At 39.0% G+C, this 13,483-nt stretch overlaps 1 protein-coding gene across 1 annotated transcript in view; it reads left to right on the top strand.

Moving 5' to 3' along the window:
• The window catches only part of LOC128685932 (uncharacterized protein CG43867), a 1,104,857-nt gene that overhangs the window by 535,286 nt on the left and 556,088 nt on the right, over positions 1 to 13,483 (top strand). The window contains exons 5-6 of the mRNA XM_070083118.1: positions 6,713 to 6,835; positions 9,220 to 9,255. Of these exons, the coding sequence (XP_069939219.1) occupies positions 6,713 to 6,835; positions 9,220 to 9,255 (159 nt within the window). The remainder of the gene's footprint in view (positions 1 to 6,712; positions 6,836 to 9,219; positions 9,256 to 13,483) is intronic.

The raw sequence follows: 13,483 nt of genomic DNA, 5'->3' as shown, positions 1-13,483 counted from the left end.
AGCACAAGCTTGTCAGGTCCAACTCACACTCGTGTATTTAACCTATTTTTAAAACTACACAATGTTTTAGCTTCTATGACAGTACTCAGGAGTTCCACTCATCCACAACTCGATTACCAAACCAGTGCTTTCCTATATGCTTCCTGAATCTGAATTTTTACAACTTGAAACCATTACTGCGAGTCCTGTCTTGGCTAGATATTTTTAGCACTATCTACATCCCCTTTATTCCTGTTTTCCATTTATACACCTCGATCATATCTGCCCCCTAATTCTACGCCTTTCTAGAGAGTGCAGATTCAGGGCCCTCAGTCTATCCTCATAGGGAAGAGTTCTGATACATGGGATCATCTTTGTCATCCTCCTTTGTACGTTTTCCAGAGCATTTATATCCATTCTGTAATACCGTGACCAGAACTGTGCAGCATAATCTAAATGAGGCCTAACCAATGATATACAGAGTTGAAGAACAACCTGAGGACTTCTATTATTTATGCTTCTTGATATGAAGCCAAGGATTCTGTTCGCTTTATTGTGAACACTTGTGCACTGTTGTCTTGGTTTCAGATTACTGCTAACGAGAATTCTTAGATCATTCTGGCAATCAGTAATATTAAGATTTACATTATTTTAGCTTATTATGTGGCATGGCTATTTTCCTGTCCAACATTTAGAACTTTGCCTTTGTCTATATTAAACTGCATCTGCCACTTCTCCGACCACTGCATCAGTCTATTCAAATCTTCTTGAAGTGCTCTATGTCCTCAGAATGAATTGGACGGCCTATTTTGGTGTCATCAGCAAATTTGCTTATGTCGTTATTTATTTCCTCATCTATGTCATTTATGTAAATTGTGAACAACAAACGGCCCAACACTGACCCCTGTGGAACACCTCTTGTGACGTGCCCACACACTGATTTCTCCCCATTTATGCAAACTCTCTGCTGCACATTTGTCAACCATGCCTCTGACCAAGAAAAAAAAAATCTATTCCGTGTGCCTTAAGTTTCCTCAGTGGCCTCTGAGGTGGAACTCTATCGAAAGCCTTACCGAAGTCCATATACACAATATCATATTCATTACCATGATCTACCTCCTCAAATACCTTAGTGAAAAGAAGTTAGTAAATTCGTAAGGCAGTAACGCCTCTTTGTAAAACCGTGTTGAGATTCATTATTCAATTTATGCCTTTCAAGATGGCTATGAATTGCCTCGGAGGTAAGTCTTGTTGGTCTATAGTTCGAACCTAAGGATCTGTCGTCTCTTATTTCCTGCTTTGTATATTGCTGTGCTGTACAGTATATTCCCTATATTACTCTGCTAGGCTGTGTATAACTGTAGTGTACAGTGTATTCTGTTGTATATTACTTGATTTACAGTGTATTTTGTTGTTTATTACTTTGCTAGGCTGTATATTACCGTGCTGTACACTGTGATCTCTTTTATATTATTTTAGTATACAATGTGCGCTGGTCTCCAGTCGGAGAACGTTATGGCGAAGTCTACTGCCCAGAATGGTGCAAGTAATTTTACTTTTGATTAGACACTAGGGTTTTTCTACTCTTGCGGTTAGACCTTTGGCCAGGCTTCCTGTTGATTGTCTGGTTCACCAGATTGTTGATATTAGCGTTTTGCTGGCAAACACAGGATTAGCTCTGGTAGTTGATTTAGTCATGCCACCTGAACGGCTAGTTTATTGTGTACCCCACGCTCATCGTATGAGCGATAGCCTAAAAATCAGGATTACAGAGGTTACAGTGGGTCTCTGTTAGACTGCTGGACATCGCTACATTACAGGATTTAAATATTAGTAATTTCATATTTTAAAACTACTTGATGTAGTTAATGCACAAAATACAGTATGGAATACAATCTAAAAAAATGACATTACCACTTAGAAACTGGTCATAATTGGGTTGCAATCTTTATAAAAGCATCAAATTTTAGTTATAGTTAACAATGATGTGTTTTAACCATATATTATAAGGTTTGCATGGAAGTGTCTGAAGGTTGGATGTTATTATGATGATCCCGTGTATGACTGTCTCTGTCCATTCGCTTTTTGCATTTTGTCACTGACATATCCATAAAAACCGTACTCTGAGATACAGCTTAGCCTTAGTCTGTAAGTAACATCTTACATTCTACTGACCTTGTTACATTCTCCATATATATGTTTAACTTGACACATTTCAGTATGATCGACAATGGATCTGCTGGTTCCTGTCTGTACTTTTCTGTTATTTTCTTCAAGCTTGTTTGCTGGTTTCTTTCTGACAGTGTTTCGTAAACTGTTTGAAAAACAAAAATTATACTCAGCCCTCTCTGTATTAATGCTGTGGTAGCATTCAGGTTCCTCTTGAGGTCTACTTCATTTGATCCGTCACTATTTCTAATATTTACCGATAGCAGGTTGAAGAATTTGGACTAGGGACATGGACAATTTTCATATTATACTCATGGCGCCCCTGCTGTTCACTGGGTTAATTTTAGACATCCCCCATATCTCTTATTCCACTCCAAGAAGTTATTATGGTAGTCTGTAGATTTGGGACCTGGTACTCCAATATCTTTCAGGTGTATATCAGGTATATCTGTCCACTCCAGAGAGTACAAGTACTTTGAGGCGTTCCCAGTAGTTTAAATGCTTTATTGACTATGAGGCTAGTAAACTATTTCTTTACGGCTGTAAGGTCTGATATCTCTCGTGTTTTGAATGTTGTGAGCACAGAACAATATTCTAGGCGAGAGAGCAAGGATTATAATGTCTCCCCTCACCTCTCTGCCAAGGAATTGATGATCCATGGACGCTTGTATTTTGTTTTCGTTGCGGGAGTGATTGCTGTGTCAACAAGGGTTTGTCTTAACCTGTTGGTATACTGTCGAAAAGTAAAGTTTACGCTCTCTCTACATCCACCCTCCTCCACTTACATAATATCAACATCGGCCTTCTCTTCTTTCTAGTTTACTTAGGTTTGTTGTTCATTATTTTTTTCTGCTGCCACTTAATCATCCATCCATCCAGGGCCGGCTCTTAGGTAGGTGCAGCGGATGCAGCACACATTGGTCCCCAAATCTCAACTTATTCCGAGGCTGAGAGCCTGAATATTTAAATGTATATTGATGGTGTGGAATGAGGAAGAAATTTTCTTCGTTAATGATGTAACACAACAAAACTATATTTTAGCCATGAACCGCTTTATTGATTATAAATGAACTACATCGATTATGTTCGCATATAATTGTAGAACTGTGTTAGTGCGGTAAAGACGGGAACGCAGCTGTTAAAGAAACTGGTGGCAAGCCTAATTTTCCACCACAGAGAGTAAGTACAAATAAGAAAGTATGATGAACCCTGTGAAATTGAAGCTCAATGATTCACAGTAACACTCTCAGATGATTTTTTTTTCAGTACTCTGTTTAATATGTTGACGCAACTTCAAGAGCGACTTAACAAACAAACCCAGAATAAATGGCATGCTTAAAAGCGGTCCTACAGAAAACAGAGAAAGCAGCAAAGAATTTTCTGTTTACAATTAAAGATATTGGTACTGAAATTATTAGAGAAAAAAAATAAAATTCTTAGAGAGAAGTATTACATTGAAGTGCCAGCTATAATTATGAAAATATTTAATGAGTTATGAATATAATTAAATTTTTAAAAATGTTTTTGTAACTGAGTTTATCTAACATTGGCAGTCAGTGGCAAGTGCTGAACACTCGGTAAACTGAAATTAATAGTTATACTGACTCAGCAGTGACTCAGTCTTGTCAGTGCCATGGATGCCTTATCATTTGAGAGAGAGGAAGCAAGACATTGCAGTTTCGAAAATGTCAAAGAAAAGTTGACCAGTGATTATGTAAAAAAAAAAAAATACTTTCGTTGTTGTTACTGCATCAATTTTGATTTGTTTGATAACTGGATTATAGATGATTCGTGAATTATTTGTTGGCCCATTGTTTTGAAAAAACCTCCGACCTCGGGAAGATAAAAGGCTGGATTGGAGACTACTTACTCACTAAATTCCTCTCTCCCAAAGCTTACATATTTCCTTCGATGCTCTCTAATCTTTAACAGTACCAAACTCGAGGAATATGGCACCCTCCTAAAGGTCATTCTAGAAAGCGCCCTGAGGTTTTCCCTTGACAGATGGTGGATACAAGCCTCTCTTCCAGTCAGACTTGGTGGACAGCCAATACAGCATCCCAGATTGGCCCTGCCATCTTTCTTCTAGTCCATAGTATTAAACAAGTTAATAAAGTAGATTCTTCCAGATCTGGGTATTACAGCAGAACAAGAAGACTCCGGCTGCACTATGGCCATTACTGATTGGGAAACCCTCACTACTCCTTCGTCAAAACCGCCTGCGATGCTGGCCTACAAGCAGTCCAGCTGGGGCAGCCGCTCGCTGAAGTTTTGTGATTTTCACACCATTCTCTGTAAACTCTAAAGGCGTGTGCGTGAAAATCGTAAGAGATCAGCAGTTTCCGAGATACTCAGACCACCCCGTCTGGTACCAACAATTATTCCACGGTCAAAGTCACTTAAATTAGATTTCTTCTCTATTCTTATGTTTGGTTTAAACAACATCTGAACCTCTTGACCATGCTTTCATACATTAAGATGCTGCTACGTGATTGATTAGATATTTACATTAATGAATTTTGTATGTGTGTGTGTACTCACCTAATGTACTCGCCTAATTGTGGTTGCAGGGATCGAGTCATAGTTCCTGTCCCCGCCTCTTCACTGGTCGCTACTAGGTCCGCTCTCTCTGCTCCATGAGCTTTATCACATCTCTTCTTAAAGCTTTGTATGGATCCTACTTCCACTACATCACTCTCCAGACTGTTCCACTTCCTGACTGAAGAAGCACTTCATAACATCATTTTGACTCGTCTGAGTCTTCAACTTCCAGTTGCGACCCCTTGTTGCCGTGCCCCATCTCTGAAACATCCAGTCCCTATCCACCTTGTCAGTTCCTCCAGTCCCTATCCACCTTGTCAGTTCCTCGTAGTATTTTATATGTCGTTATCATGTCCCCCCCCCTATCTCTCCTGTCTTCCAGTGTTCAGGTCGATTTCCCTTAACCTCTCCTCGTAGGACATACCCCTTAGCTCCGGGAGCAGTCTTGTTGCAAACCTTTGCACTTTTTCTAATTTCATGACGCGCTTGACCAAGTGTGTGTGTGCGCGCGTGCGCGTGTGTATGTTGGAGGGATTTAGTTTGCCTAAGACCTAAGTGATACATGTTTATGTGAGTATGAAATCTTATATAAAGCCCCGAATGACCTTATGGCCCTAGCAGAATGGCAATTTTAAAACTTCCACTTTCCTAACTTAAGTTCAGACGACTAGTTGTCATCAACCACTGCTTAATGGTACTAACCACTGTTCCTAATGCCACTGACCACTGTTGCTAATACCACTAACCACTGTTCCTAATGCCACTGACCACTGTTGCTAATACCACTAACCACTGTTCCTAATGCCACTAACCACTGTTGCTAATACCACTAACCACTGTTCCTAATGCCACTGACCACTGTTCCTAATGCCACTAACCACTGTTCCTAATGCCACTAACCACTGTTGCTAATACCACTAACTACTGCTCCTAATGCCACTAACCACTGTTCCTAATGCCAGTAACCACTGTTCTTAATGCCACTAACCACTGCTCCTAATGCCACTGACCACTGTTCCTAATGCCACTGACCACTGTTCCTAATACCACTAACCACTGTTCCTAATACCACTAATCACTGTTGCTAATACCACTAACCACTGTTCCTAATGCCACTAACCTCTGTTCCTAATGCCACTAACCACTGTTCCTAATGCCACTAACCACTGCTCCTAATGCCACTAACCACTGCTTCTAATGCCACTAACCACTGCTCCTAATGCCACTAACCACTGCTCCTAATGCCACTAACCACTGTTCCTAATGTTATTAACCACTGTTCTTAATGCCACTAACCACTGCTCCTAGTACGACTAACCACTGTTGCTAATACCACTAACCACTGTTGCTAATACCACTAACCACTGGTGCTAATACAACTAACCACTGGTGCTAATTCCACTAACCACTGGTGCTAATTCCACTAACCACTGTTGCTAATTCCACTAACCACTGTTGCTAATTCCACTAACCACTGTTGCTAATACCACTAACCACTGTTGCTAATACCACTAACCACTATTGCTAATACCACTAACCACTGTTGCTAATACCACTAACCACTGTTGCTAATACCACCAACCACTGTTGCTAATACCACCAACCACTGTTCCTAATACCACTAACCACTGTTCCTAATACCACTAACCACTGTTCCTAATACCACTAACCACTGTTCCTAATGCCACTAACCACTGTTCCTAATGCCACTAACCACTGTTCCTAATGCCACTAACCACTGTTCCTAATGCCACTAGCCACTGCTCCTAATACCACTAGCCACTGTTCCTAATGCCACTAACCACTGTTCCTAATGCCACTAACCACTGTTACTAGTACGACTAACCACTGTTTCTAATACCACTAACCACTTTTGCTAATACCACTAACCACTGTTCCTAATACCACTAACCACTCATCTGAATGCCATTAATCACCGTTCCTAATGCCACTAACCACTATTCCGAAAGCCATTAACCACCGTTCCGAATGCCATTAACGACACGCTTCTCACCACCCCCAGCTGGAGGACCAGAACGCGCACCTCCGTGAGCAGAACGCAAAATGTAACGTTCAACTGGAGCTTCTACGAGGCCGCCTAGCGCACCTCTCCACCATGCATACGGACAAGGACCGCGACACAGAGGTGAGTACATCAACATTACTGGGTGTTCTACATCATTAAAATACTTACATTAGTATTCTAACTTTAGATAATGAAATCTGACATTTATCTTGAGTGTATAGTGCATTACACAAATATGTTAAGGACAGATCACAGTAGGCCTGCTTCATATTAAAATAGACAGAAGTTCGGTATGAGTTGTGGAAAATTTGGATGGTTGACAGCACATTAAAATAGATGTATTTGGAATCCCGTTTTTCTTAAAAGCATGATTCCGCTGGTTGGCTAGTTCCAAGCCTACTGTGGACTGGTTCAAGACTAGTTGTGAGCAAGGTCTAGGCTTGCACAAAGCTTGCTCTTGGGTTGCTTTAAGCTACCTCTAGGCCTGCTCTAAGCTAGCTTTAGGCTTTAGCTCTAGGCCTGCTTTAGGCTTGCTCTAAGTTAGCTCAAGGATTGCACTAAGCTAGCACTAGGTTTGCTCTATGCTAGCTCTAAGCTTTATATAAGCTAGCTCTAAGTTTGCAGTAAGTTATCTTTAGACTTGCTCTAAGCTAGCCCTAGACTTTCTCTAATATACCTCGAGGCTTGCTCTAAGCTAGCTTTAGGCTTGCTCTAAGATAGCTGTAGGTTTGCTTTAAGATAGCTGTAGGTTTGCTCTAAGATAGCTCTAGGTTTGCTCTAAGATAGCTCTAGTCTTGCTCTAGGCCAGTGCTAGGCTTGTTTTAGGTCTCCTAAAGACTTGCTGTAGGTTAGTTCTAGGTTGGCTTTTAGCTTATCGGCCTGCACTAAGCCTGCACTTTATCTGCAAAGCCTATCACAATGAAAATAGGTTGAGCTGACCGGGGTGAGAGGGAAGACACAAGAAACTGGGCAGTGTCTTCGGTATTCCATACCATGTTCTGGGTATGATCACCTTGAATATAGTTATTCCGAGTCTCAAATTATTCCGTGATATCCACGTTAGTTGAAAGTATTGTGCTGTGTTGCCTGTAAATGCGATCATTCCTATTGAAATATTTAAATGCAATATAACATAATAAATACGATTATCATTTAAGATAGATGTAAGAACATTTAAGTATTTATCAAATCAGCAGACTCGGTCATTTGTTGCTATTTTATTAAATTTACGTGTCTAAATGTGGCTTTTTTTTTTTAAAAGCTGCCACTATAATTTTTTTTCCATCGCATTTAAAATTCTAACATTTGTTGTACAACCACAATTCCTGCATCATTCATTTCGTACGTAACAAAAAAATATTTTAAGAAAATCACAGATGTATTTTCAAAAAGCCTATTTGAGTAGCATTCTGTATTTACTGAGCTTTTCCAAGACTGAGAACTTGAAAGCTAGTAAGCAAACTCATATTGGAGGATATTTGAATTTCCTTGTATATTTAAATGATATTGCGCGTCAATGATCTGAAATCTCATATTTGTTAAAAGCAAAATCTCCAAATCAACATGACGATTTACAGGGGACGCGACACTCCTAACGTATAATACTAGTTAGTCTTTTACAATTAAAACTTAAATTAAGATCATTTATTCAAAACTTTTTGTATAAAAATTTCCGCATTCAAGGTTGAATTCAGAAAACACATTTGAACTTTCTTAGAAGGATGAAACTTTTTTTTTTTACCTTGTCTGATATACAAGATAAAAGTAAGATCACTTGAGCTTATTTCGAAGCCTAAGCTTGTCTAGGTTGTAATAACCCCCCCCCCCCCCCGAGTGACTTACAACAGTCGGCTAATTTTCAGGTACCTACTTTATTCCTAGGTGAACAGGGGCAACAAATGTAAGGAAACAAGCCCAACCTTTTCATTTGAAGGCAATATATAATTGTTATAAAATGTCTGAAATTGTGACTTCAGTGGTAGATTCCATTTCATATTTTCTTTCACTATACGTATTAAATTATGAATAAAAAAAAAGCAACAGTCGATGTTCGCCTGTTAATAAGTGTAAATGTCAGAGACATAGCATGTGCAGATATATGCTGGCATCAGAAGTGTTATGACATCAACAATTACACACAAATTCTTGCATGGAAATCCATGAACCATATGGATGGAACGGCAAGAAACTAGTGTACAGTCTTTTATCTTTTATCTTAGCTGTTGAAATGTTTCTTTAGGATGCTGTGTTTCTGTGGGAAGTTTTCTGTAAACCACTTCATTAACTGTAAAAAACTGTAATGAGAGTCATTTAGGGCTAACCAGTTTGGGCTAGTGAAGTGTTGAGCAGACTTAAAATAAAAATATACTCCCAGGTAGGCTATATTAAAACCTTGAAATTATTAAGAGCAAAAAGGACATGGGTAAGTGATAGGATTGAATGTATTATATTGATCCCCAGTTACCCAAACTCGTCTTCACCGTATTTTCAACTCTCCTTTCCAGAGATTATGGAAAAGGAGGTCCCTAAGTCTGCCTAAGGTATGGAGGTGCTGTCTGTGTGGTAACGCTTCGGCTGCTTGTGGGGCCTTGGCCAGGGCTGCTTGTGTGGGGAAGGGGGCTCACAGCCTGCTCTTGGGGCCTGGTTGATGGGAGCTGGGAAAAATGGAGTTAGTCATAGATAGGGATCCCATTCGTCCCTGTCTGACCGGGACAACCCCGGTTTTAGGGTTTGTGTCCCACCAAATTCGGTACGGGACGCTAAATGTCCTGGTTTTTTTAAAAAAACTAAGTTAATTGTCTTGTTTGCGAAGTACTCTTATTTCTATTTTTTTTTATATTCGTATTTGTACGTAAAAGTTTTTCTGACTTTTGAATGTTGTAATCACAAATTACTCAGTTTTTTTATTGAGTGAATGTGCCTCTCAATAAAATTTAGTCAAGTGTCCCGGTTTTTTAGTTTAAAAAATGGGATCTCTAGGAATAGGATCAGTGTGAGACTGATAGAAGTGTGCTGAGATCCACGGGTTTTAAGCATATTTCACGCTTCTGTTTTCCCCACTATTGTAAGTCTTTCCTTTAAGCAATATCCGTCAAAATCCCAGTTCCGACATTTCTGTCATATATCGATATCACTATACTTAGTGCCGAGTTATAGAATTTAATCTGGAAAAAATATTCAACTGCTGGAGTGGATGATTTTGACGTTGAATATATTCTCAAGGAATTACTTCGATGAAAAGCATAATCACTTAGCACGAACACTAACTAGCTTTTTACATTTTGGTGAGAATCAGCCATAGCTTCTTGTCCGTCTTCATTTTTGTTTCATATTTAAAGTTTTGGAAACTGATTTCCATATTAAGAATAATTTGTTTGGACGTTAATGATTTCATTATTTAAATTTTATATGCAAGTTGTGTGCCACCAGTTTGCAGACTTGTATCAAACTTGTTCTGTAGCTCACTCAATACTATATTTCGTTGACTAATGGGACTATTCTAAATGTAAACATTAGAAACACGTGTTGTTTAGAGCTAATGTTTTACAGAGCATGAGCCGAATAATAATAATAATAATAAGTATGGAAGCTATAGTGACTGCCATTCTTTCAGAAGGATTAAACCATTGTATCTAATACAGCATGTGAGGGCTGATACACAGTACTGTATATGAGGATTAGTGTACAACACTGCATATGAGAGCGTAAAATATTGCAGATGAGGGTTAGTGAACAATACTGCAGATATACGAGGGCTGATGTACAATATTGTATATGAGGGTTAGTGTACAATGCTGCATATGAAGGTTGATGTACAGTACTGCATATGAGGATTAGTGTACAATACTGCACATGAAGATTAGTTTACTATACTGTACATGAGGGTTAATGTACTATACCGCATATGAGAGGGCAAGTGCAGTACTCTATGAGGTTTATTGTACAGTACTGTATATGAGTTAATGTACAGTTGTCGTTTGCTGTATATTAATAATGCTAGGAATTTGTGGGTGACCTTTAAGACGAGACCAGAATGATTTACAAAAATGAAGAATTTTTTATAACTGTTACAGAATTGATTTGGAAAACCCTGAAGCTATTCAGTTATTTTGAGGAAGTGATTTTTTAGGTTTCCTAACAGAAGCCAGGTACTATTCGGGATATAAGAGGCATTTTTGACGTTCTGAAGAAATTATGGTAGGATTTTAAAACTAAAGGACATTTTTTTTAACCTGGACGGTTTAAGAGTTTATACGATATGTGGGTTATATATTTAGCCTAAATTAGCATTATTTGTCAAAATTGATAAATTTGTGATGTGCAGATTGACTTTGTTATAAGCTAGGCTTGTTTTGCAAGACCATCCTTGTGAAATAGACAGTTTGAATACTTCATTGGAATGTTGAGACCCGCATGTTACTCATTGTGTAATAATGATAAATTTACATTTAGTTTTTACTAAGTTCTAAAATAATGACTTTTATTTTCAAACTAATGTTTTGAAAATATTCTAGTATCTTACTTAACATTCAGCAGATAATACTGTACCAGATTTATTTTCACCTACAATGTACTAAATATCATGTCATTGTAGTCCTACACACAAGTTTACAACAGATGATGATTTGGTGTAAATTAATACAAGGTATGTATTTGATATCAGTTTCCCCGTTAGTGATGTCTTGATGCTCTCTTCTAAAGTAGTAAATTTCTAGCACACAATTTTTGTAATTGAGGGGTTTGCTTCAGAAACACTTAGTTATGGATTTAGACTGGTTGGTACTTTAGATCATCAGATTTATTTATTTTTTGCTCCGTGAACCTTACTGTGCCCCCGAGTTTATATAATATATATATATATATATATATATATATATATATATATATATATATATATATATATATATATATATATATATATATATATATATATTGGACGAGGCTTGTTATTTTTAATGGAAGCCTAGGATGATCTAGTTGTTATTTCACATATATTTGGGCATTCATACTAGCCTATTTATTGCTAACACCTGTAAGGAATAGTCACACATACAAGCAGCTCAGTTCTAACCCTCCTCTTCAAGGGAAGTAGCTAGATGCCGATATTGGGCTCTTGATCCAGTGGAGCTACCCCCTCTCCTTGAATGTAACCAGGTTACGTCCCATACTTCAGGTGTTGTGTAACCCCTACGGGTTTAATGCTTCTCCCATGAATATAAAAGCACACTTTTCCAACCCTGTCCACTAGAGACTGCCTCAGTTTGAGAGTGCCTTACCCCTCTTGACTCACATGCACCATTATTGTCAAGTTGCTACCATTGTTGTCAACAGTCACCACTGTTGTTAGCAGCTACCACCATTGTTGTCAACAGTCACCACTGTTGTTAGCCGCTACCACCATTGTTGTCAACAGTCACCACCGTTGTTGTCAACAGTCACCACCGTTGTTGTCAATAGTCACCACCGTTGTTGTCAACAGCTACCACCGTTGTTGTCAACAGTTACCATCACTGTGCTGTGTTAACCTTAGCTAGTGTCACCGTATATACTCTACCCTCAATATTCTTAGTCCCAGACTTAATGTAGCTGCCTCTACTTAAGCAGCTCCATTAAACTGCCCAGTACTCACAGTAAATGTGTATATAGTGAAAGATATTTTGTGTGCAAGAGAGTTATAATTTTCCAGTATTCTACCACTTGGGAAAATAGCTGACACGCGGTAATAAAAAGACAGAAGGAAGCAGACAAAGCATTGCTTATAGATACAAGACGTCGTGTACCTATATAAATAATTAGGCTTTGTTTTATTGAAACTTTTTGTCATTCATTTTAATTGGCATTTGATACAGCTTTCCGTTACTTTATGTTCTGTATAATAATCTCACCTCATTTCCCACTCAGCATAATTTCTTATGCTCTTCATTATTTATCATACTTCCATCATCCTTATATTTCCTATCATTCCTTGTCAAAGACCACTGGACTAGAACCTAGGCCTTCAGAATGTGGCTCCGTCACACTGAAAATACCCCATGAATAGGTCCGTAGGTACTACAGGCCACTTGAAAATAGTATTTATAATATGAGATAGTGATGTTCACAAGCTGGTGCCCACTTTTTTTTTTTTATTTTTTTGAGAGTGGTTGTCACTTGGGCTCTGCTGGCCTAGGTTGAATTCCTGTAGGACCCTTGATCTTGTTAAATTCACGGTATTGTGAAAGTGTGTGTGTGTGGGGGGGGGGGTATGTGCTCACCAAGTTGTTTGCAGGGGTCGAGACTCATCTGGCCCCCGCCTCCCGGACTACTATGATCGACATCACCTATTTCTGACCTCGTGGGCCTTATATCTATTCATGAAGCTGTGTATTGAGTTTGCCTCCATCGAGGCCTGGTCACGGACTGGGCCGTGGGGGCGTTGACCCCCGAAACCCCCTCCAGGTGTACTCCCTCTCTAGGTATACTACTGCCCCATCCATGTCACTTCACTTTTCATCCACCCTGAGATTAAAGAAATACTTCTTTACTGCCCTGTGTGCCCATCATTTTTGGCTGGTCCTCTTCAGATAATCTGACAGGATCGGCCCTATCTGTCCAGGTGTGGACCCCATGCTGGGGCCGCATACTCATACTAACATATGTCTTATATAAAGTTATGAAGGATTCTGTATTTAGGTTCCTAAATACTGTTCAGAGGTTTGCTAGTCTTGCAAATGCTGCTGAACATGCACGATTTGTGTGTATCTATAGTAATATGGTTAGTATAATATA

The sequence above is a fragment of the Cherax quadricarinatus genome, chromosome 9, assembly GCF_038502225.1.
Source record: "Cherax quadricarinatus isolate ZL_2023a chromosome 9, ASM3850222v1, whole genome shotgun sequence".
NCBI classification, from domain to species: Eukaryota; Metazoa; Arthropoda; class Malacostraca; order Decapoda; family Parastacidae; genus Cherax; species Cherax quadricarinatus.
The sequence above is the reverse complement of the archived record's forward strand: the minus strand, read 5'-3'. Positions and strand labels throughout refer to the sequence as shown.